General features: G+C 40.0%; 1 protein-coding gene across 1 annotated transcript in view; it reads left to right on the plus strand.

Annotated features, from left to right (window-relative positions):
- Positions 1-22,013, plus strand: part of EFNB2 (ephrin B2) — a 46,502-nt gene extending 24,489 nt beyond the window's left edge. Inside the window, exons 3-5 of the mRNA XM_086770680.1 lie at positions 15,587-15,679; positions 16,441-16,554; positions 18,166-22,013. Coding sequence (XP_086626806.1) covers positions 15,587-15,679; positions 16,441-16,554; positions 18,166-18,548 — 590 coding nt within the window. The 3' untranslated portion in view covers positions 18,549-22,013. The remainder of the gene's footprint in view (positions 1-15,586; positions 15,680-16,440; positions 16,555-18,165) is intronic.
- The last annotated feature ends 4,613 nt before the right edge of the window (positions 22,014-26,626 follow it).

Genomic DNA, 26,626 nt, shown 5'->3' on the forward strand with positions numbered 1-26,626 from the left:
TCACCAGTTAGTAGGAGATGGACAGATTCCAGTGCATTGGCTTTCCTGCAGTTACAATGAAGTTAGATACTGGTGTGTCTTATTTCTGCCACCTCCTTGAAAACTGGAGGGCTGATAATTATTTCATGTAATGTCTCCCACTCTAAATATTTCTTAATTTCTTAGTTAAAAATATTGGTGATTTTACAAATGCTCTGAGCAAGTGCTTTTGAAATGGAAATGGAAATGCATTTAAAATAAATTAATGCTCACTTCCCAGTTATATCTGTAATGGTACACACTGTGTATAAAGCAGATTGTGTGTCACAGAAATTAAGTAAGAATTTACTGTATTAAATATTAAATGTAGAAACTACTGAATAACAGTTGTGGGAGAGATAAAGCACCTTTTTTGTTTGTTTTTAAGGTTTGACAAAAAGATCACTTAATATAGGTGTTTTCTCTATTTAATCAAGGGTTTTATAAAAACCTGGTACCCCTTTTCACAGCATTTAACTTTGACAAACTTGCCACTGAAATCCAGTGATATTTACCGGGGTAAAGGCTGCACAATGAGATGTTGAGTGATAGATGTCTGTAACTCCAGTGAAAATGTGTAGCATAAAAATGACCACGCTCAAATAATTGGCTTTAATGATGAAATGTGTTCAGTATTTAGTGCTGCTTTTAAAAACATCCCCAGCAGACCAGCTGTAGTGGAACAAATGGCACTATTACAATTATGACTTGAAAATTATGGGCACAAATGGAACTTTCTGATACCCTGTCAGTTCTGTCATATCTATGTCATGGATTTACCCAGGGAATTATTAAGTATGTCTCATTTTCATTAGTTTTGTATAATTATTTCATTATAGCAATAAGACATAATAGACTTCGCATTTCCTGGAAGATTACAGTATAGTTTGGTTGAAAGAACTTGCTCAGCCTTCAGCCTAATGCCCCACAAAATCACACTGGCCTTGCAGTAATACTGGAGTGCCTTAGGATATTACTTTTCCCTGCTCATTCTGGCATAAACAAGTGGCTAATTTATCACTGTATTGCTTGCATACTAACCGAGCTGCAGCAGGGTTACCCACATATTTTAATAGGTTGGACAAAAAAAATCAAACCCTGAAACCCCAGACATCCTGAAGCTAAAACTCGCTTTTCTGTCATTCAGGGACAAAACAATGAACTCAGTGATGTCGGTCTCAGAAACACTAAGAGGGGTAGAAAACTAGGCCAGGGCTCAGCTAGGACACCATTTTACAGAGATACTGGAGCTAGATAGGATTTTAACAGTTTGTGTTCAAAAGCTGGTGACCTGACACAGCCTTGTCAGATGCAAGTTCCGGTAGTCAGGATGTTTACTGTCATTTTTGTAAGTAATATAATGCATCTTACTCATGTAAGCAAAGCAGGGCATACGTAGTTTGCATACATCCTTATTCCCAGACCTCTAATTTAGCAGGTGTGCTTGGGCCCAAAAGGGGAGTGTGTTTGGTTTCCCACTGACTCCAGTACTTCCCCTTCCTGCCTTCCTCCCTCCTTCCATCCTTCCCCCTCGCCCCCTTCCTTCCTCCTTCCTTCCTTCCCTCCTTCCCCCTTTCCCTCCTTCCCCACTTCCCACCTTCCTTCCTTTGTTCCTTCCCCAGTTCTCCCCTTCTTTCCTTCCCTCCGTCACTCTTTCCTTCCTCCCTTTCCCTCTGCCTTATACCTTCCATTTTCTGTGTATTTGGGGAGTTTTGGGTTTTGTCTTGATTTGTTGGGGTTTTTTTTGGGGGGGGGGGAGTGCAGATGGAGGTGCTATTAGGTGAAGGCAACAATGCATTTTATGTGCCAACTTTTGATTTTGAAGTATTTTAGGATCTGATATTCCCTCAACTAAGGGGGCATCACACAAACCTGACACAAGAGTTGTATACTGAGCCCAGCATCTTTGCAGTGCTTGCTATGGTCTCCAGCCTGATCTCATGCTGTTTATGCTGGCAGGCTGTTGTCAGCCCTTTGAATGTTCTGTGCATCATCATGTACCTTTATCGTCTTGCCATTATTTGAAAACACGGTTTGTTTTTCTAAGGTAATAGCATGTGGTTTGTGGAGCTGTATTAAGCAGTAAAATCTCTATTCAGATGAGGAGGTTAGTCATTTTGGGATGAGTAGTTATGACACAGCATGAAGCAGCTTCCTGAACCCTGTGTACCTTTAGGGAAATGTGATTGTACAGGGATTTTTCAAGCCATAATTTTTATATCATCCAGATGTATTCTTGATAGGTGTAGCAGAAGGGGATCTTTTCTACTCAGTACTTCCCTAGGTCTAAGCATATAAAAGATGCAATTTTTCTCATTCCATAGTTCACAATTTTGTAAAAAAGTAAAAAAGTAGATGAGTTTCTGATACCTGTTTTCACATGTAATGGTACTTTAATAAAAAAAATAATCTAATCTATTTCTTGGCAAGATGTTCCTCGATATGAGTATCGGGATCCAAAGAGTTAATTCTGTGAACAGCAGTACTTGGAAAGATGATACTGAATGGTATTGTGAAAGTGAATAAATGATGTAACAGAGTGTCCTTGCTTTTCTCTTCTTTGCTGTCATCAATTTTTGATTCCTGGGAAATTAATAGATTCATTTTCCTACAGTTTCCTGATTTCTTTTTAGCAGAACTGGAGAAGGTCAAATGTACTTGAGATCTCAGAAGTATTAATGTTAGATTATCATAAAATATACAACGATTTAGCTAACATACCATAAGTCTCTAAGGAAATCCTTAATCAGATGCATGAAGGAAGATACATGATGCCCAGCAACATAAATATCTGTGCGAAGGGCAAAGTTAAGCAGAAGAAGGGTGTGCAGATTTGCGACTCTGATGTTTACATTAAAAAGTCTTTTTACATCTTTGCATGGTTAGGGGATGAAGTGTGATTTTTTTCTGCTGTTGTGGATGGCTCAGGATGAGCACGGCGTGTCTTCTCAATGCTAGGGGATCGACCTGCAAGTACTTGGACGGTGGCATGACTGCTTCAGTACTTCTCTCAGATGCAGCATTTCTTGTATCGGAGGGAGATGTGTTAGCATAGCACAAGCATATATAATATGCCAAAGATGTTTACTTCCAGTGAACATGAATTGTCCTGAACCCTTCCCAACGAACTTGGCCCATAGTCAGAAGGCATGGAGAGTGCTGCTGTACCCCGGGTTTGCACCGAGGCAGCGCCCTGGGGAAGCCTGCGGGAAGCTGAGCCAGAGGGAAGGGAGCAGTGCAAAATAAGTCACCTGCTATGAAGTCTTCATCTGTTCAAAATTTGTAAAAGAATGGCTTGAGACTTGGGAGGGGGCTACAGCATGGTCCTAGGAAAGTTTCCTCTGAAATGCTTGCTCTGCCTGCGACCTCATTAGCCAAGCTTGCTGAGCTAATGACGCTCATTGGCTTTGACGCTGGCAAAATGGAGTATGCAGCTTTCCTTAAAGGTTTTTTGTCAACTTTTTTTCAAGTGACCCACTTACATAATTGCCTTCTGGCTTAAATTAAAAAACATATATATATATATATAATCCCTGAGTGATTTAAAGGTTTATACTGGCTACTAGTGCTGTGTTTTGGGTAAGTGCTTTAATAGTACTGTGGTTTTTAAAATCGAAACAGGAATTCTGAAACTTTAGCATTAGCTGGGTTTGAAAAAATCACAAGCCTTTTTATGTTTTCACTTTGTCATCCTGTTACAATTAAAGGGCAATAACTGTCTGAGGAAGAACACGTTAAAGGACAATATAGATTGTGCCCTGAAATACAACCCAGCTGGGAAGAATAAATCTCTTTGCATGGCCAAACAGATTTACATTAAAATGTTATTTTAGTATTCTGACCAAACAGTTGAAGTGCTGGCTACCCTGGCTGGCTGAGCATCCTGACACCTCTCTGAGGCAGGTTTCAGTCCGCAGCCCCCGGCAACCTCCCCAAACACCTATCGAGAGCTACCGGAGAGGAAACAGTAGCTTTTCCTTTGTTGGGAAGTTTATTCCCAACCAGCCAGAACTGGCACAAAACTGTATCAGAATTTCAATTCCATTTTTTTTTAACATTTTCTGTGCTCTTTGTTACAGACTCCGCGGTCCAGGAATCTGTTGTTTTTTGGTTTTTTTTTTGGTGGTGGTGGTGTTAATGAAAGCCTGCGTGATAACAGCCACCCTGATTCCAGTTGTACAAAGATCACATTTTTTTCTTTCCTTTCTCCTCCTCCTTCCTCAGAAGATTAGATAAATGATTTCTTCTTAGTGTAAAATGATATGCAGAGGTCAGTCTTTGACTTTGCTGAGAGTCTTTCAAGGGATATATCAGCAATACCACTTAGCCCTTGTTGAATTAAATATAAATACAGCTCATACAAATAATATTATTGGAGAAAAAAAAATCACTATCTGTGCAGCTTCAGATTTCTAACAGAGTCTAAGACCTACAGGATTAATGGAGTCATGGTCCTTTGGGGTTTTGTCCCAGACCACACAGGTCTTGTAAGAGAATAAGGCTATTTTAGATTGATGGACTTTGTTCATATTCGGTGCCATTACCTAGGCAATACTGACCGTTTATCTCCTTTAAAGGAGACAGAGATAGTTAAGCAGGAAATCTGTTATTATTTCTCTATTCCTAAGGGAAGGAAAGGCAAGATTGAAATGCTCAGTTTGTTAATTGATGGCATGTTGTGAAAAGATACGTTTATCCTCCCCCACACCCCCCTAAGTATTCCAAATAGATGTGAAATCAGATCAAAATGAAGAATAATTATTCAGACTGGAAGAAAGAATTATTCAGGAAATACTCAGGAATTAAACAGGTTTTAGAATTTCATAGGAAGCTGTTTAATATTTTTAATGACTATTTATTTTTCTTATTTTTTTAGTTCCTCATAAACAACTTACAAATACTGAAAATACAGTACGTTCACAAGGAAAGATGAGCTTCCCACTTAGAAGTATTTATTTATATAGTATACATATCAACAGTAAGGGACACTTGAAGTACTTTGCAAAAACAACTTAAACCTTGATCTTCTACAAGTTTCATGTATTCTTAGATTTACATACACATCCTTAATAGGACTACACGCAGCAGAGGGTTGGGTTGAGTGTGCATTTTATGCTTTATGTGCAGGGTAGGAGTAACTGTTTAAATCAAGGGGAAGTGTACTGGGGAGACTATGACATGCTGTGAGGAAAGTTATCTGCCTAGAACTGAAACTTAGAAGCCCACTAGCATACTGAAACACATTTTACTTTCATTTCTTAGCTAAGTTTGGTGACAAGCATTTCTTTCACAGAGTGGGATGATCAGTCTTTACTTTATGCAGTTGCTTGTGTTGTATCTGTTACGTATTATGGTATTTTAAGTCCTAAAAAAAAAAGACTAGGAAATGCATAAACATTTATAAATGCTTTAATTAAATTGATTTTAAATACTTGAAATTATTTGCCTCAGTGGAGTCTTTACATAGCTGCATTGGAGGGAAATGTACTTTTGTCTGAGAACTGCAGTAGCTAAAACACAGGATTGAAATGGTTGAAAAACAGGGTTTGCACTTCTTTCCTGACTTCAGTCAATCCTGGAAACTTTGGAGGAAGACTATTTCAGGATTTATTTCTGATAAATCAGACTATAAAACTAAGCCTTTATGGGCAGTCTTCCAGTTGCTTTTTCTTCCAGTCCCAAGGAAATAATGCAAATATTTCTGTGAGTAAAAGCAGGATTAGGCTTAAGGTAGTAATAGCAGTTCTTGGAGAAGGGTCGGTATTAAGCTGATAAGGCTGGTTTTAAAAAGCATGTTCAGATCTTTGTTAGCATGATTTTTCTGTTCAATAGATAAAGACAGCAAAAATAACTAAACCACAGGAGCAGACTAGTCCGTATGTGCTCACTGAACTGCTGTGAGAGAAACAGAAGTCTGAATCCAGATCCTGCCAGGGAAACCGAGAAGGATTTGTTTTTCAAGCATTTCTCATTAGCACAAAATGCATTAGACCACAACAGTGCAGTTGATCGCAGAATCACAGAATAGTTGAGTTCGAACCACAGCTCTGGAGATCATCTAGTCCCCCGCTCAAGCTCTTGCTCAAGCAGGCTGGGCTGCAGCCAGTTGCCCAGGACTGCGTGCAGCTGAGATTTGAATATCTCCAAGGACAGAGACAGCACGGCCTGCCTGGACTACCTGATCCAGTGCTCTGTCACTCTCACATTTAAAAGGTTTTCTTAGGTTTAAACAGCATTCCCTGTATTTCAGTTTGTGCCCATTGCTTCTTGTCCTGTCGTGGGCACCACTGAGAAGAGTCTGTCTCTTTCTTCTTTACTCCCCCCACCAGGTATTTATACATGTGGAAAAGATCCCCTTTGAGCCTTCTTTTGTCCAGACTGAACAGTCCCAAGTCCTCAGCCTCTCTTCCTATACAGATAACTCCAGTTCCTTCATCATCTCCATGAGCATTTCCTGTACTTGCTCCTGTAAGACCATGTCTGTCTTGTATTGGGGAGCCTGTGACTGCACCCAGCCCTCCAGCTGTGGCCTCACCAGTGCTGAGTAGAGGGGAAGGATCACTTCCCTCTGCCTGCTGGCGATGCTCTGCCAAATGCAGCCCAGGAGGCTGCTGGCCGCCTTTACTGCAGAGGCACGCTGCTGGCTCGTGGTCAGCTTGGTGCCCACCAGGACCCCCAGTGCCCTTTCTGCAAAGCTACTTTCCTGGTGTTTGGCCCCAGCCTGTGCCAAAACTCTCTTCCCCCTGCCGCCCACAGGCTGCCACAGCAGATTTGGTAGCAGAATCAAGACATTAATTAAATAATTTGTCTTTCAAGACAAAAAAAAAAAAGACCTTAATGATGTTGCACTATTAAAACACTAGTGAAATAATAAAAACTGTATGAGCATAATTATTAAAAGTATCTGTTTTCCTGTCTAGTTCTGACTTTTCAAAATTTCAGACACTGAAGGATTAGCATACCTGTCCTACCGGAGTTTCTTAAAATGAACCGAGATGTGCCCATGTGATAATTTCTACAGAAGCTAAACTTCTTAAATTCTTATGGCAAGTATTTGAACTAGAGGTCCCGTAGCACCTTGGAAATTCAGATTGCTTTATTTCAGGAATGTTCCCTCATTAAGTTTTACTCCCTGGATATTTTAAAGTTCTAAACACAAACATAAGCATACTGCAATCAAAACAGCGCGTAACTTCTGATTGTCTTTGCCAAGTGCACAGTCATCCAATAGTATCATAATTGATCTCGGTACTAAGGTGCCAAACTCGGTGTTGCTGAAGGATAGTTAGATGATGTAAATAGCTTTTTGTGTTTTGCAATAAAGCACGCTTTTGTTGTGCTTGATGTAAAAGCAGGAGATGAAGGTATTCTTTTATTGAAGCAAACATGTGGAAAATTGCTCTAGATTGTTATAGTACAGAGCATCTCCCCTGAAAGGAATGAGGTTCATCTATAGGGCAAGCTCTGACTGTGGCACTTTATTGGGGTTGCTCCTGGACTCTGTGTGGTCAAAGCAAATAACATCATGTCCATCTAAACTGTTATAACCATGAGACTGGCACATTTTCTCATCTATAGTGTTATATTCTAAACTGTCACTAGGCATTAGCTCAGTCACTGGTGAAGTCCTACCACCTAGAGATGAACTCTGCCTCAAAATGATGTTTTCCACTTCAGTGCTACTCGTATAGCAATTACTGGGTCATTAATATCATTGCATGCAATTAGTGACAGTAGAATGAGCAAGAGGTTTGTTATTTATTTAATATGAACTTTCGCTATAACCCTTTCTTACCCAAATGCTACAGACAGAAACCAGAGAGATTATCAAGGCAGATGAAAATCCTTGCAGAGTGGTCTTGAGTTTATACAATACAGAAAATAAGTCCTCACTGAATGTTAAAGCTTCTGCTTTTGTTTCCAGCAAGCCTGCTTGTCATTAGCAACAATCAGTGTAACTTGAACGCTAACTAATTCTATTAGTTCTGTTCAGCTGAACTGTTAAGCAAAGCTTGCTGCGGTCGTGGGGAGGTATTTCTCCCTGTCCATGAAAGGCTTTTGCCGGTAGCGTGCCAGGAGAAAGGATAAACTTACGTAAAATACCTGTTTGTGGTTGGTGAAGTTAACTAGCTAGTAATCTGTTTTAGATGCATACTTTCTGATATATGCTGAATACATCATAATTAGTGGGCTTACATCTGCCGCAGTTACTTCGGCGCTCACAAATATATAATTTGTTTATGTAAACTGGAAGCAACCATGTGTGCAGTAGATCATTATCTGACAACATTTCTCAGAGTATGTGAAATATAGAAATGAAATACTTTTAGAAATGCTTAACTGTAATGAAAGACTTAAATTGTCATTTAGAGATACAGTATTGAGATGTTTTTATTTTTTTATAATCTCTAAATCATTCCAAGAGAATTTTGAAAAGGGACACTTGACCGCAGTGAAGCAAATAGGATTTTGTTGTGGGTGGGTAGATGCTATGACCTTCTGTAATGGATAATAATTCAGCAAATAGCTTACTGTTTAGTACACTTCAGCTGTGGTATTCCTTAACCCAGAGATAAAGTGATGCTGTTGTTAAAATTATAGGCAGCAGAAATCAGTCGAAACTCACAGCTTTTTTGATACTTTCCAACTCCATCTTGCTCACCGTCTCTTTTTCCCTTTATGAAAAGATTTTGTTGACATAAAGGACTTTTTTTTTACCACCTATATTCTTCTTGTATGATGCCACGTCTCCCTGGAATTAATGGAATCATTCTGAACGTAGGAAAGTTTACAAGAACTCTCTCCCTATTTTGTGCTTAATACTTGGGCAATCCTTCTCAGTTGGACAACATGAGATGCAGGAGGAAGAGTCTGTGGATTTCCAGAGGTAGGCTGGAATTAAACAGTTGGTATATACCAAGGTGTATTACAGTGGAGAAAGGATTGGCTCTGTCTTGCTGATATCCTCGACATTGCACCCCACCAAAAAAACCTGAAACTGATAAAATTTGTCCCTCTCTTGACATATGACTACAAGCGGAGACTTTTATGGGGAATTACATAAAAACCTCTAAGTTCTTTTTTGTCCTATCTAAGTACCACAAGTCATACCGTTTGCATTTGGACAAGGTACGTTAGTGGTTAGAATAGTGAATCACAAAATTTCACTGCAGAGCCTTTGCCTTCTTCTGGGCAAGAAGAGGCCTGTTTTTTATTTTAATTCATTTTTGTCTGGTTTCAGCTTGACTGGGGAGGGCATTGCTCCTTACTTGCTGTGCAGAATATATATAATTTGTAGAACCTGTTCAGATATAAATCCTGAGATATACAACATAGGACTTAATTTAAAAAACAACAAGGATGAGAAGTGGAAAAGAAGAAGAAAGAATTATGGTCCTTTTCACATATGAATTTTACCTTGTATGTGGATAGAGAGAAAAAGGCTGGCTTCAAAAGTATTTATAAACACTCCATAAGCTTTAGTTTAAGGGAAAAAAAAAAAGAAGAAATGTGTGGAATAAGATTGAGAGAATGAGAGTTCCTGAATGGTCTTTAGGTTGAGAAACCCCTCTAAATTCTGCTGCCACCTTTACTTTGCAAGTAGGACAAATAAAAAACCAGATGTGTTAGAAGAACACAAAATTATTGGTAAACTGTTTTTATACACTTTTAATGACGGTCTCAGTGTCCCATATTGTATTAACTGAGCAAATTCAGCAGGTTTTTATCTTTTTTATTAAAGAGCCTTTCCTTTGTTTCTAAAAGATCAGTCAAAAAGTTAGGATGGAATTTTATTGTTCAAGCACAAAGACTTCAACAGAGGAGGTCTCCAGTCTGTAGACAGAAACACAGAAAACAGGTATTTCAGTTTTAGCACTTGAGGTCCAGCTTTGGAACTGCTGATAGTTAAATTTTGGAAGACAATTTCATCTTTATAAAAAGTGAAGGTGTCGGTATCAGTCTCATTTTTTTTGTCCCTACAGGCAAGGGTAAACTGTTTGTTGCTAGTAGTTGAAATTAGTATATTTATCTTCTCTCTGAACTTTCTGCAGCTCACCCAACATAGTGTTTGCCAGGCTACCTGTTCTTTGGTGAGTGGCCTGAACAATTTTTTTTTTGGTGTTTCAGATCTCCATGCAGATCTGGCATTGCTACTAAGTGGGAAAAAAAAAAAAAAAAGAATTTAATTTCATTTAATTAAAACACTCTTTCTATTAGCTCAGCTGCCTTGTTCTTCATCCCTGGCTGGTCTAGAAACAACCTCTGTGTTGTGATCTGTGATTTGTGGTTTCACAGTGTGTGATTTCTGGTGTTCTTAAACCTGTCCCATAAATTTAGATAATTTATGGGAAAGAAGAATTATTTATTTAGTCCTTTACTAAGAGAATCATTAAAAGGACCAGAAGGAGATGAAAGCAGTCAGAGCACAAACACATGATGCCTGGCCAAAATAGTGTTCTGTTACTTAACAAAATAAAAAAAAAACCCTCAAAACCTTTACATGTGCTTAGTAATCCTGTGAGTGCATATGAGATCAAGTGCAGCTTTGCTTTAAGAGTAACTTCTTACTACTGTTGGATCTAAAGCTTTCGTGGATTTCTGCTGCTTTTTAGGCTTTTCTGTTCCATTTCTAAGCACAGCTGGGGAAAAGTGAAGAGGGGTAGGGTTATTTGATTTTATTTAGCTCTGATCTTGAGAAACCTATTTTCTAATACTGAATTCAAGCAGTGTTTAAGAAAAAAAAGGGTGGAAATCACCACTATTGGACAGCACTGATCTAGCCCAAAGAAGCCTGTAATTCTTATTTTTCTATTAACAGATCTGCACCAGCAGCAATTAATTCTTGATGACCTCATCAGAAATGTGTCTTTGACACATTGCCAAATGGCTTGTGTCATCCAGCACACTAAGGGAGGACAAAACAAATTCTGCCGTTGCCCATCAGTTGACATCACTCATTCATTCCTACAGTCTGTGGGTTAAGGTCCGTTTAGTTTTCATAGGAAAATTAAGTACGATGATCATAATTTCTCTCTTCAGCTATGCAGTCCATTTCATAATCAAGCTCTAGAAATAAGTATCTTATAAAGTTGTGTTGGTTCAAAGGATATGGCATTTAATTTGCAAGTAGGTAATGTTTTTTCATAATCCTAAAACATAAAAGTGTGGGTAATAATTGTGGCCGAATTAAGAGGCTGAGATTTTTGTCTGCTGGTGTTTTCTTTTAAGTAATTGTGATGGCATTTTTTCATTTTGTAATGTGTGGTTTTAGGAGTGAAGCAAGTTGAATTTTTGTGACTGTGCCTTCATTTCTAATCTCTTTGTGAATGAAAAACTATATACAGGCACAAATCCAGCAGCTTAATTCTCAATTTGATTAGAGCAATGTTACCAACCTGATAGGTTGAAAACGGCCAAGATCCATGCAGTGGCTTAGCCTCCTGGGAGGCAGAGTAATAACAATCAAATGAAGACATATTAAAATGTAATATTACTTCCTCTCCATGGGGACTGTATAAGAATCATAGCCAGGAACTGTTCTTGTCAGCTGACTGTGTTTCGCTCGCTGATTCCCTGCTTCTGCATTTATGACTAATGCATTTCGTACAATAAACAACGCTTGTGAAGTTTTAAAAGCAAATAAATGTAAAACATCATACATTGATTTACACGAGGTCCAGGTTTTTTGGTTTTGTGTTGTTGTTTTTTTTTAATTAGTAATTTATGTATTTCGAAGAAGGGAAGGCAGAGCTGGAACGAAATTCTTTGAATAATTTAATTTCCTCTTGTGTAAGGGAGAGGATATGTTCAAGCAGTGTTTTACAAAACTGAAAATGTATACCTGCTTCTCTAAAGTAAGTATGTATGGGCAGACTCTTAACCACAATTTCGTAACAAGTCAGTTTTTTTCTGAAAGTTGAAAACCCAAACTTATATTCCTTATAAAATGGCAGCTGCTGTTGTTTTCAAGGAACGCAGACATAGTGTCTGTCTATACAGAGTTCGAACGTAATTTTTGACTGACTACTCTAAACGTTGCCTATAAAATACTACAATTTTGTCAGAAAGTCTTAAAATTAATCAAGATTTTAGGGCAATTAGATGTGTTTATTTGTAGGTGTGGATAAACTGTTGCCTGAATAATGTAGTGTGCTTTTGCAACTGACACCAGTGGAATGGTCTCAGAAAATCAGAGGTACCTATCCATCAAAAGATTAAAAATATTTTGCTATCTGCTTAGCAACATTGCACTTAGTTTCCTATATGTTGCTGTATTAATACAAAGTGAAGCGTGGGATCCTGAGAACATTTAATACTCATGAAAGACTTTATATTAATCATTGATTATGTTTATTAATGTTAATATTTAAGTAGTATCTAATCTTCTTAGCACAGGGGCATATATGGTAGTTATGTGTGAGCAATTGCCTCTAAAATATATCTGTCTTTAGATCTAAATATAAAAAACCCAAACGTATTCTTTTTTTATATGTATGTATATTAAAATCAACTGGATGAAGCGTCTAAAATTTGATCATATACACACACCAGAGAGCAGCATTTCTGTTTTAGAAAGAAGAAACTTATGTTATGTTGCTGTGTTTATACCCAAAACTCGTATCACAGATGCTTTTTTTTTTTTTTTTTTTTAATAACATTTCAGTGTGAGTAGAGCTCCAGGTACAGGGTCACTTTCCTGCGAAAGCGTGAGTGCAGTGGAGGAGGTGACCTGATAGCAGGATAATTTTCATTTGGAGATCAATAGAGAAAGGCAGCGGCAAGTGTTTGAGGAATATTTTGTACTCGTTCCTTTGTTTGACTTCTGCACACTGAACTGCCAAGGGGCGTTAGCAGTATGAAACTGTTTTCTCTGAGGTCCCCGATTACTTCTTTTTCTCCATGCAGCGTTTCGAAGCTTGAAACGATGTGTTTAAAACTACCCACTTTCTTCCTGGTACACTAGGGATATGGGAGGTTGTATTTCGATAGTCTTAATGAATTTTGAAAAATAATTTCCTCCAGTGGCCTTGGGTAATTGTCAGTTTAATTACAGGGAGAAGCCGAGATGGAAACTTTGCTTTGTCACTGAAATGCTCCTCTTTGAAAATTCCCGGTTCCTCGGGACGTAGCAGTCTCATCTCTGAGCTGTAACGTAGGCTTCCCAAAACCCCCTTGAAGAACTGCGGAAAAAGTCAATACTTCTGCAAATTCATTCATCTGACATCAAAGCTATGAAAGCATTCTTTTAGCAAGCGAGCGCGGCAGATTGGGCTCGCATAGGCACACAACCAGACTCATGGTACATCTGGGCCTTGCTGTTTGGAGACTGTATTTGAAGTAATTTCACATTCTTTTTGCCGTCTTACTTTCTTATTCTGTACTGAGGTCAGGCTGCATCCCCTGCATCTTACTGAGGTCTCCTACTCTGTGGGTTAAATGGATAGGCCTTTAAAGAATAAAAAAGGCATTGATGTTCAGAAGACGCAGCACTCTATTCAATTAAAATTGAGTAGAAGTTGTTGAAGGAGATGTGAACCCCATCACCTTGATTAAAAAACAAACGTACAATAACAAAAAATGCAAGACAAAGTCAGTATTTATTAGTTGTACTTTCAGTTGACGCTCAGCTTTGGTATTTCTATTTACTGTTTTTTTCCCTTGTCCTTGTGCTGCTACATTGGCAAATAGGTCATAAAAAACACTTTCAGCGAAGACACATTTGATTTATGTCCAGAGCTGGTTCTTAGTATTGATTTTTTTCCCTCTGGAAAAAAAAACAAAAGAAAACAAAACTATATGTCTCCATTATTTTCTGAGCCTGGCAATGCAGTGGCACATTTCAGATCGGCTTTTATCTTAAATTACTCATTGTGCTCTTTTAGGTTTAAAAAAATCTTTTTTGCAAGTTGGGAAAAAAGCAGTAGTTGCACCTATGGCCATTGTCATGTATTTACAGGGGGAGGGAACAAGAGGAGGAACTGGGAGGGACCACGTATGAGGAGAAGGGAATTTCAGGAAAAGAAAGCACAATTTGGGAAGTTTGTATGGTGGCTGTAATTCGAGTTAGTCACAAAAGAGGCAGAAATGGAACAAAAACAAGAAGTAGATCAAAGGCTAGGAAGCAGGGTTCAGCGGTATGGGGTTTATATCTTTACGGCTAGTGAGAAGATTAGAGAAAGAAAAATACTGCCATGGGGCTAGGAAGACATTGTGAAGGAAAAAGGAAATATACATAGCCTGTATTTGAAAGAAAATCCCCAAGGAAGGCGAAAGAGAAGGAGGGAGAATTAAAAACAAAGATCCGAACAGTGTGAAGCCCTGGTTGAATTAGATCGTGAGCTGAAAGGAGAGGAGCAGAGGCAGGAAAGTGCTGCTGAAGCAGTTCCCCACAGCCACGCCAAGCAGCGAGCTCCGTTACATCCCATTTTCTGTTTGTTTTCTCCGGCTGGTGGCCCGGTGCCGGTGCGTGTGCATGCACCCGCTCGTACGTGCATTTGGGGCCTTGGATAAACAGGGCCAAGAAATGATGGTGAAATTTCCACCCCTGGGACAACCAGAGTGGGAAAGCCCCAGGTGCATTCCCTAAATAGCGAAGCCAGAGCGCATTGTTGGTGGATGTGCCTGCTTTGCCACCGTGGCCGGGGCACCAGCGCTCATCCCGATGGTAGCCGGTGCCCTGGCGCGATGCGGCGTGGCTGCAATGCCGACGGCGGAGGAGCTGCCGAATAGTGTTCCAGCAGCTGTTGGGGGTTTGCAACCAACAGCTGTTTTGGGCGGCAGTGGTGGCGCACCCCTAGACCGTGACTCAATGTTACGGGTTCTCCAAAGAAGAGTTGTGTTTCACACTCAAATCGCGTTGCAGCGTCGGCTTGCGGCAGGGTTGCGTGGTTCCAGCCAGCGCCTTAGATAAGCGAGAACAATGTAAATGCAGGGGAAAGCACCCATTTGTTTGTACGAGCTAAAAGGTTTCCGTGAGAATAGAGCGTATTCCCCACCGCTACCCGCCCCCGCGGAGGCTCCTGAATGCTGAGAAAAGTGAGATTGTACTTTAAAATATTAAATGGTTTTCCAATCAGTGCAGAATCTCAGCTTTCACCTGGGTCTTTTGTATGCGTTCAGTTCTTCGAGCAGGAGATTTGTAATAGAGGAAGCAGGTGTAACATGGTGATTATAAAGATATTGTTGGGGGAGGGAAAAAAAAAAGGGTGAGTTTTCAGTGCTTTGCTCTTCTGAGCCTGCCAGGGCTTCCTTTTCAACTGACTTTTAGCAAGGTGCTGTGCTTTCGTCCAAGTCAGTCAGTCAGTCAATTGTGCGTAGAAAAAAAAAGGTTGCTGGGTAAATTTGAAACCTCGATAATGCATTCTTCCATTTGTATATATTGTACGGCTTACCAATGCATTCTTTCCTTTGGCTTTCAACATTTCACAACTTTCCATAGGTCAGCCCGAGCAACAAGAGCAGGTCCCGGTAGATTGAAAGATTTCCGCTCATGTTCACATCACTTTGCCTGTTGATTTCCTGATTTTTATTTATTTTTATTTATTTTTTTTCTTTTATTTTTAATCAGCAACATCAAATGGGTCTTTGGAGGGCCTGGATAACCAGGAGGGAGGGGTGTGCCAGACAAAAACCATGAAGATCCTCATGAAAGTTGGACAAGGTAAAGACCATCTGCTGTTTCATGAAATCGCTTTGATCAGTCTCAGTGTCCTTTTAGTTTTCAGACTTTTTTAGTGGTGTAGAGTGGAGAGCCAGCCGAATCTAGTGTGGTCATTCCTCCCTCATAGTGTGAAAGCAAAGCCTGTTTTCTCTTCCTTGGCTACTGACAGATTTCTGCAGGAGAAGAAGGGTTAGCATAACAAGATCTCTTCACTGGAGAGATCCCAAGAAGGAAAGGTCACCTGGGAGTAGTGTGTTTCAGTCATTTTTATTTTTATTTTAAAAACAAAAGCCACAACTCTGCTGTTCAAAATTATTTTAAATACATGAAAGGAGGGAAGCTAATATTTCTATAGTTTGCTTGTTATGAATTCGGGTTACAGAGAAGTTTTTGTTCATTGTCTCTTTTCACATATAGATAACCTATTGTGCAGGAAGAAAGAATTATTCTTCTAAGTAGAAGTTGGTTTAGTAGTCAATCAGCTTCCTCAGTTAAACTGAAATGTCATCTGCAAAGCTTTTCTTGCCAATTACAGGAGTCTCTATAGTTCCTGCAGATGGCCTCACAATTTAAACCTCTGAAATAACTAATATAACCATTTTGCTTTAAAAGGAAAATTAGGTACTTATATCTCCCAGACCTTTGCATAAAGATTCTTCTGTTCAAAGCCATTCGTGTCTCACGAGGTACCTAGAGCCGGATTAAAAGGCTCCGTACCATCAAGCACCTAAGCTGCATGAGTCGTCTTTTCTCTCCCCTAGATCCCAACTCGGCGGGGCTGCCGCGGCACACGGATCCCACCAAGCGCCCAGAGCAGGAAGCTGGTACCAATGGGAAGAGTTCCACCACCAGCCCCTTTGTGAAGGACCACTCGGGTAGGTGTGGCGGGGCTTGTGCCCAGGACGGGGCTCTGGCGGAGTCTCCTCCTTTGTCCCCAGACACATTTATTTTGCCATTAAAGTGCTAGAAAAACAAATGTTTTTGTACTGAGATGAAGCAAAAGCCAGTTCTGATGCTCTGGTGGTGGACAGTGTCTGGGAGCTGCACGTATTGGCAAGAGCTGCTCTCTCCCCTCTTCCACTCTGCAGTAGAAGTTAATTACATCTTGTAAGAATGTCACTCATTTACAGGAAAGTTTTTGGATAGGACATTCGCTTAGCAACTTTACGATGGTAAATGCTGCCTTACATTTAGTACTCTGGCAGATGAACGAGTCTTTCTGTCTTTCTCTTCCCGTATAATACATTATCAAATGGTTCTCGACAGCTATTTATAAAGTTTATTTCAAGACATCTATAATTAATGTCCTGATCTTTTAACTGACCATATAAAGTCTACACATGAATAGCTGGTCTTTTACTAAATCTAAAGATTTTTTTTTTTAAATAATTATCTAGACAAGATAAACAGATCATTCCAAACAAATATCTTCAGAATGCATTTCAGACATTAAGTGAACAGGAAAAAAGCCGAACTCTTAAGACCCAAGGTCTCTGAAAAAGAATTTAGTGAATTGAGAGTGCTGCAAAGCAAAACATGCTGACAGTTGATTCTGGGGTTCCTGAAAATGGCTGCAAGTTTTCCTTGCTAGCTCTGTCATTAGTTACTGGGCTAATGAATCTTTGATATGGCGGTTGTTGGGCAGGCTTCAGCCATTTCCTACAGGTTCCAGTAGGAAAAGCTCACAGTTATATGGATGTAGCATCTGCAGCATTCTTCCACCTGTGACTGAGGATCAAGAGAGGGAAGTGGGTTCAAATTTTCAAGTGAGAAAGTGTCAAGGGAGCAGTCATTTAATTTTTGTGACAAATAATATGACAGTGTCATGGTGCCAAATATTCAACAGGCTGTTCAGCACATGAACTTTTCCTGATGCCCATGATGTTTTTTTCTTTTAAGTAAATGTAAATTAATACGAATAGATATATGCCGTAGCCATTTTGCCTGTCTCCCACACTGCCTCAAGCTCCTTTGCTTCATTTGCAAGCAAGAGGAGTCCACATAAAAGAGCACTAAGGACAGTTTAACTTAAATCGATATGTGAAAGATAAAATAGCAGAAGAACGGCATGACACTGAACAGTACCAGTTGTCCTGAGAATTGTCATTTCCCTGCGTTATTTTCCCCTCACAGTCCTATCCCACCCCTCTCTGCTGCCCGGGGCTGGCTAGCATCTGTTAAAAGATGCGGTGTGCATCAAAGGCTGCCTTGTCAGGGCCAGTCCTCGCTGCTGATGGATGATGATGTATGAAACAGGGTGATTTGGGAGCACCACAAAAGTGAGACCAACAGACACAAAGTCTTGTTTAATATTGATTGCTGACTTCGGCTGTTTGCATTTAGCTATCTAACAGGGTAATTGGTTTGTCAAAGTTGTGCTGTCAAGTTAATTCTTCCAGTCTTGCTTACTCTACACATTTTTAAGCAGCGTAAACGGGTCGCAGGATGGCAATAACTTTTGTCTGTTCTATTTCCGTTCTTTCCAGGGTCTAGCACAGATGGCAGTAAGGCTGGGCATTCCAGTATACTGGGTTCAGAGGTGGCCTTATTTGCAGGGATTGCATCAGGGTGCATCATTTTCATCGTCATCATCATCACTTTGGTGGTTCTTTTGTTGAAGTACCGGAGAAGACACAGGAAGCATTCCCCGCAGCACACGACAACTCTCTCACTTAGTACGTTAGCCACCCCAAAACGCAGTGGCAACAACAATGGTTCTGAGCCCAGTGACATTATAATTCCTCTAAGGACTGCAGACAGTGTCTTTTGCCCCCACTATGAAAAGGTCAGCGGCGACTATGGACATCCGGTGTACATAGTTCAAGAGATGCCTCCTCAGAGTCCAGCAAACATTTATTACAAGGTCTGAGAAACACACAGCCAACTCTGTGGTACAGCTGAGTCATAGAGGAAACTCACTGGTCAAATGCTTTCTGTTGGGGTTTGTGATGACGCCTTGTGCGCTAGCATTGACTCAAGCACAGGGGAAGGAGAAGGCGACAGCTTTTTCTCCGGGAGCCGACGCGAGCTGGACAGCTTACCTAGTCTGTAGAATTCCTATCTCAGTGAATAAGTATTCACTAAAAGCTGGAAGACTTTTATGTAGAAGATGCCCATTCTGATTGCTGTACTCTTGTTGCATTCATCATCCTCAAAGCCATGTGCTGCGGGTGTTCAGGCATGTACAAAAGCCAAGGGAAGATGGAGTGATCCGTGGATGTTGATAGCTCTAGGCATCCTGGGAAGGTGCTCTAGGATATATCGAGCTTGAAATGCAATCTTCTGACTTTTGTGTGTCTCTCAGTGCGTGCTGGATTTGTCACACAGACCTTGGTGTCTAAGTAAGACTTGTTAAAGTTCTCTTGCTTTTAGTCCGTCACTGTTCCATTTGTTTCTGTTATCCGAGGCTCTGCCATCCTTCACATAAGATTTCCTTTCACTCCACCTCCTGAATCACTAATGGAACATTAATGTTTGCAGATACGTGCTCCATCCATCTGCTACAGCAGCCTCACTCGAATGGGTAATGCATTTATAGAAATTGTGTTATATAGTAAGGAGCCTTCCAGCCAAAAAGTTAGGCTGTCAACAAAGTCAAGAGCAGGACTGGGTGGTGGAGGGAAGGGCTGACTGCAGTTGCAATTGAATACTGCTGCCTCAAAAATAGAAGCTGGGAAGGAAAAAGAAAAAAAAAAAAAAACATTTAGGTAGCACAGCACTTTGGTATGCTAAGTTTTAAGAGGCAAGTAGGAGACACAATAACACGCGCAGTGGATTAGGGCTGCATTTGAAGGAATTCATGGTTATCAAATACCAGTGTGCAGAAAAAAAATAGTACCTTCAATACAGTAGAACAAAGGAGTATTGTTAGTAAGCGAACAAGCTTGGAGAGGACAAGACAATAGCAGGCCGCTGAGGATATATTAGGGCAGGGCTGTTGTGGTACTGGCAATAAAATATACAGCTTTGAAGCTGTAGCGAAAATGTAGTCTGCTTTCAATGACTTTTAAGCAGACTCAGCTGCTATACTATCACATTATACTAAACACAGGGAAAGCATTTAAGAAAATAGCAGAGAGCCTGATCTGACCAAGATGATTATAAGCCATCGGGTCAAATGAGCTGTAATTCCAGCACTGGTAAAGTTGTGAAAAAGAGCTTTCTCATCTCTGAAAGTACAACAGAATTTCTTTCTGACTGAGCCTTTTGACGCTTTGGTTTATTGTAGTGCTGTCCCTGCACAGTGAGAGTCGGTCCTGTGACTGACACAGCCGTTCATTGGTGCTCTGTTGCGAAGTTAAAGCACATATGGCAAACCTCTTGCAGTCCATAAGAATAAAATAAATTATGACACTGAGATGGAGAAGGAAGATATGTCTTATTTATAATAGGTGTATAGAACACAAGGGATATAAAGTGAGAGTTTTTCTTTCGTTCGTTCTTTCTTACTTTTTTGTTTTGGTTTGCTTTTTTACTAATATATATTTTGAGATTGCACAGAATCTACACCAGAAGATGTGAAATTCATTTGCGGCAATTAAATAGTCTTAACTTGTCATCATTTTACATATATATATGTGTGTGTGTATGTATATATATGTATATATACACACATATGTATGTTTATATATGCATATACATGCATATATATATATACACATTTTTTTAAAAAAGAAACTACTTCTGGGAAAAACATCAGCCATCCAAAAATAAGAATGAGAGCATATTAAAAAAAAAAAAATCCAAAGCATCGCGTAAGAGAAAACTAGGGAATATAAGGCCCAAGATATCAAGAAATCAATGTTACTGCATCACGTATTTAACAATGACAAGGTGTGCCGGCATTTATTTTCTGTGTTGTGTTTTCCCTTGCCTTACAGGCTGGTGTGTTCTGTAGATTTCGTTGAGGTTCATAGAGGGGGGTTTCAGGTTAAAGTTTTTTCTTTAGCATGGCTGTTCCCCTAAAGCTCCCACCTTGGGGAGGAAACAAAAAAACTCTACTTTTATATGTGCTATGCAAATAGACATTTCTAACATAGTCATGTTACTATGGTAACACTTTGCTTTCTGATTTGGAAAGAAAATGTAGCAACAGCATTTTGGGGTTGTCAGACCTCTGGTGAGCACCTGCAAGAAAAAAAAAAAAAAGAAAAGAAAAGAAAATCTGTCATAGAAATGATCGCACTCTCTTTTTCCTGAACCTGAAAATGATATTGAGATGTTGGTCCAAAAGAGAGAAACAAAACAAAAAAAAAAAAATCCCAACCCACAGTTCTGTGGAAGGTTACCATGGTGACTAACTACAGTACATATGTAATTCTTTTCAACAACCCTTCCTTTCTGTGAATCCATCCATACAAGGTTCTCTTGTAAGTCATTAAGATTTTATTTTGGGGGAGGGGGAGGAAGGGAAAAGATGGGTTTACTGATCCTGATTTTTATTGAACCAAATCTGTGCTTCATCAGTTGGCTACATTCTAGTTACGCACTAAACTGTGAAAAAAAAAAAAAAAAAATCAGACGAATTGCTCAAGAGCAACCTGCAACCAATTGAAAAAAAGAAATGTACTGTGCGTCTGTTTTGTGTCTGGTGCAGAATTATGACAATCTACCAACTGTTCCTTTATTTGACGTTGGTCCAGCTTTGAAAAGTTACTGTAAATGCCTTGCTTGTATGATCATCCCTAGTCACCCGACTTGGAATTTGCACCATCATGTCTAAGTGAAGATGCTGTAAATAGGTTCAGATTTACTGTATATGGATTTGGGGTGTTACAGTAGCCTTATTCACCTTTTTAAATAATAAAAAAAACCCACATGAAAACAACACAAAAATGGCTTTTCTTAACCAGATTGTGTATATAGAGCAATGTTGGTTTTTTATAAAGTCTGAGCAAGATGTTTTGTATAAAATTTGAATTTTGCAATGTATTTAGCTACAGCTTGTTTAAAGGCAGTGTCATTCCCCTTTGCACTGTATTGAGGAAAAAAATGGTATAAAAGGTTGCCAAATTGCCGCATATTTGTGCTGAAATTGTGTACCATGAATATTTATTTAAGAATTTCTTTGTCCAGTTTGTAAGTAACACAGTATTATGCTTGAGTTATAAATAATTTCTTCTTTCTTTGTTTTTTTTCCGGGGTTTCTTTTTTGTTTGTTTGTTTTTTGTTTGTTTCGTTCTGTTTTAAAACTAGCCGGTCATAAGTTTTAAATCTGCTTTAGTTCCACATTGCAATTAGTTCCCAGAAAATGAAAATTATGAAAATCACATTCCACGTCTGTTTCAAACTGAATTTGTTCTTAAAAAAATAAAATATTTTTTTCCTATGGAAACCTTGCCTTCTAAGTATTTTCTTCTTTTGTTTTGCCATTTTTTTTTCTTTACTAAAAGATGAAAATAAATAAGAAAACCACCAAGCCTGCCTCTCCCTCCCTCCCTTCTTCTCTCTTCTCCTCCCCCCATCTCTCCATCCTGATTGCTAGTGGTTTATAGGAAAAAAAGGTCCTTATAATACACTGACTTCTGTTAACGTACTTCTTTCCCAGACTTTCTCTTACCTGTATCAGCAGATTTTAAAAAATGCATGGGGGTCTTATGCCCTTGGAAGTCAGTGAGCTTCAGTCAGGTGCAACAGCCAGGTTGTGTGGACGATCTGGGAGGTGAAATTAGAACCACTAAAATAATTTCCAGACATTACGGAGTGGATTTATACTGTGGGAAAAGTCAGAGAAAAAATATACACCTGAAGCCTTCCAGGTGCTGTTGCTGTCACTGCTGCTCCTGAGGAGGGGGAGCGGCAAGGCTGGGGTGGTGGGGCTGGGCAAGAAGGGACAGGAGCTGGAAGGTGTTGGGAGAATGGCAGAGGATTAGAAATGCTGCAAAGTCAAAACATCTCTGCATGATTCTTTCAGTGGGGCCACACATTGTCCTGTCCCTGCTTTACCATGCCTTAAGTTCAGGGAGATGGGGCCCAAGGTCACATGAGCCTTAATAGACAATCTGTGGTTGTGTAGCTTTAATTTTCACTAGGATAACTGATTCTTTCATGTAGTAAAGAATACCTTAATTTTTTGACAAAGCCCAGCCACCTTGGAAGTGAAGCACCTTTCAGTTTGTTAGCAGCGCATAAATGGTGTGATCGTCCGTGAAGCAACAGGTGGGAAGGTCTACAGAGGGGAAAGATGCATTTGTCACTTCAGGAACATATGCCAATTTGTCATAGAGTTTTCATTAAAGAAAGGCAGCTAGTTACTCATAGTATTGGTCACGTAATTGCCATTTGTCAAATTATTTTTTCTTTTCTGAATAATCAAGGAAAAAATGACTGGATGGCAACGGCACTGTATGTGTTGCTATGGCGCAAGTATTCTGAAACTGGACTTGCAGAAAGCCCTAGGGACTGTAGAAAGGTTGGGCTAGCATGGCTTCTTGCTGACGGAGCTCATTTTATACGTCCAATTTACAGCATCTGTGCTGGAAGTTGGCCTTAGAGGGGAAAGTCTTAGGTTCTTAGGTTCTTAATTTCTCTTCCTGACTCGGCCACAGATGTCCTGGTGAGAGTTACTTGTTCCAGCAGAAGGCATAAGCTCCCGTGGTGGAGTATCCTCTTGATTTCTCAGGTAAATCCCTTGGGCCTAATCCTGCCTTTATGTCTGTGAGTCGCTTCAGCAGAGGTAGTAGTCCTGCATGCTCAGAGGTACACGCATACTGGGCTGGATGCAGATTTCAGTCCCTACTTTGGGCTTGCACACGGGGAATTTCACTTGCTCGTCTTGGTGGGTTGTCATGAGGGTCCCCACCTCATTAACAGCAGTGAGGTGCTCAGGTCTGGTCTACGCTAAAAGCTTGTCTGGTATAGCCATCTGTTAGAGCTGTGACTCGAGCATCATTAAGGCTAAGGCTGTTGATTTTCTTTTAGGCCTTGGCAAGATGGTGATAAAAATAATTGGATGGCGTCAAGTTTACAAGGCATTTTCATTTCTGTGTCTCCTTTTTCTGTCGATTATATATATATATATATAATTATATACATTATATATAACTAGCATGTGTACTAACACCCCCACATACCTATTTTTGTCACTTTTAAGGCAAAAGAGGCGTTGCTATAAACAGTGTCTCCACTGGGGGGGAAAAAACTGTTGCCAGTGTGCAGTATCTGTATGGTTGTGCCTGGGGACAAGGATGCTGGGCTAAGGGGAGGGCCTTGCATACATACCTTCAGAAACATAACAGAACCTCCACTGAGTCCTCTAAACTCATTTCGGTAAATGATATGTGCCTTAGACACTCAGCATAAAGTCATTGATTTATAACCCATCTTTTATAACTTACAGAGGAAAAAATACTTGCATTTTGCACCGCTGCTGACACTGCACTATTAATTATCAAGCAAGCACAAAATCAGAATTTACTGCCTTTAGTACGAAACTGGTTCCCTGGCAAGAACTAGTCCAAGTCAATAGGCTCCACTAAGTGGAAAATAAAATTATAATTCACAGTTATTATCCATCTAGAGCGGAATAAGGATCTGTTACATAAAATAGTGCCTCACAAAGTAAGCATAACAATGTTACTGCCTAGGTTTAAAACGTTTTACCTCTTTCCTTAGCCTTTTTCTTTAGCTTTGCTGCGATGCATTGATCAAATGCTCACTCAGTCAGCAGCATGCTCATTTTGATTCTACGGGCACTGTAAATATTATTTTTTTTCAGAAAAGCTTAAAATTGTGTAGTGGTTAGCAAAATAAAACAAAAACTTGGTTTTTCTAAGAGACACTCTCTGTCTTCATAGCCACAGTAGAAATTTTGGTGGGGAAAAAGCCACCAAACATACTCATTATACAGTTGGCCTGTCATTACTTGGAGCTCAGATCAGAAATCAAATAATATTTGTTTTGGGAAAAGATGAGTGTTGGAGGATATACTACAGTGTCTTCATAACTGTGCCATTCATAATCCGAATGCTGCTAGATGCCGCTGACTGAGCTGTCATCTATGAAATAAAATAACGCCTGCCTTTCACATGACTCATGGAAATACTTTGATGCTTAATTGGGGCATGATGCCGCCCGTAGGAGTCACCCTACAGATAAAATCATGGGGCTGATGGTGGAACTGGAGCTCCTGTTGGAAGTGGTGTGCTGATGAGATCCTTGCCCGTGCCTGGATCTGCTGATGGTGGGCGAGGTGCTGGCAAATGAGGGCTGGTGGCTCTTGCAGAACAGGGGCAAGAGCCTGCCCATGCAGGGTGAGGAGGTGGAGGATGAGGAGGGGAAGCTGCAGGTGGCTGTTCCTGGAGGAAAGCCTGTGGAGCAGAGGGAGGGAGACTGGAGAGGGAAGGGGTGTGAGAGTGCAGTGACTTCCTGAGGAGGAGGCTTGGGGACATCTGTAATGACAAAATCCCAGGAAGAAATCAGACCAAGATGATAGGCCCATCTGTGGAGGCAGTTAGAGAGGCAGGGTCTTTGCAGCTCCAGTAAAGGCTTCGGTGGGAAACAGGTGACAGCTATCAGAAGAAAAATGTTGACAGATGAAGGGCAAATAAGCATAGTATTTTCTAAGTAAGTGTTGGCTGTTGTTTCAAGCAGATGAGATCAGGCCAGGTGGTTCTGCTAGATACTGAGAGGAGAAAGAGCCCCCATGAGAGGGAGAAATGAGACCAGAACTCAGTGTTTTCTGCAAGCTGGGATCCTCTGAAACAAAAGATCAAAGATCTGCAAGAATTGATTAACTGTAGGACTATTAAAAGTCTAAACAGCAGAGAACCCTGTGCATAGCTGCCATAACCTCTGGAACAGGACTTGTGTTTTCATGAGGGCATTGACAGAGCCTCATGTGCTTTGGCTGCTGAAGAAGTGCAATCAATCATATGCAAAATCCATTGAGGGTGGGAGAATGTTTGCTTCTAGATCAGACCTTCAGTGGATATAAATTAGCACAGTTCAGTTTGATACCTGATCCTGCTTATCACAGTTCAGAAGTGCACATGCATAAACAATGCTCATACAGATTTTATGATACCTCTTAGCTATGAGAAAGTGCTTTATAAGAGTGTTGTCCTGAATATTATAAATGCAAATATCAACAATGATATGCTTTTATAAAAGACTGCTGTTAAATGCCATAAAGATTGTAATTTGTATTTTGTTGAACATCTTCAGCAATTTGCTGTATCTGCTCATTAAAAGTAGGTTGGATTACTAGCAAATGTAAAATAAAAATTGTTCACATTTTAATGTGTCTTTTTGTCCTCTCTTCTCATATTTAAACTTATTCCTTCCTACTCCTGCATTCAGTTCCATTCCATATGCATCACTGGCAGCTCAGCTGTCTGCTGTTATTACATTATTAGTTCATCCCCACATGCCACGTTTCTGGTGTTTCCAAATCTCATAATGAAATCAAAATACTGAATCTTGGCTTTCTTTAAACTCAGCTGCTGGAAGTATATGATCACGTGAACAATTTAGTAATTATTCAGAAGCAATATCATTTTAGCCTTGGTCATCTTGAGGAATATTGGAGAATGCGAGGCCAGAAGGCAGAAGATGATGCAAAAGAATCTCTGTGTCACTGGAAAATCTCAAGATCTGGGGAAACCCAAATGATGATGCAAGAGTTAAAAACAGTTGCATATGCTGCCTTTGCTTCTCACTCTTTCCTTCAACTGCTATGGTTTCTTTTTGTGCATAACCAACAAAGCCCATCTGAATTTTCCAGGCCTCAAAACAGCGTTCAAGCTGTTGATTCTGGAGGTCTTCTCTCAAATTTCCGATCTTGAGAAAATGGGGGCTGCTTTCTTTCAGCCTGTTTGTCACATACCCTGATGCCATGCCCTGATCACCTGCTCGGTACACCAGCCCTAAACACATCAGTCCTAAAGGCCTTTCTGGGGTTCCATATCTTCCCAGATAAGGTTTCACTTCTGGACAAAGCTTTTGTTG

Source organism: Chlamydotis macqueenii, chromosome 1 (genome assembly GCF_036417535.1).
Source record: "Chlamydotis macqueenii isolate bChlMac1 chromosome 1, bChlMac1.mat, whole genome shotgun sequence".
Classification (NCBI taxonomy): Eukaryota; Metazoa; Chordata; class Aves; order Otidiformes; family Otididae; genus Chlamydotis; species Chlamydotis macqueenii.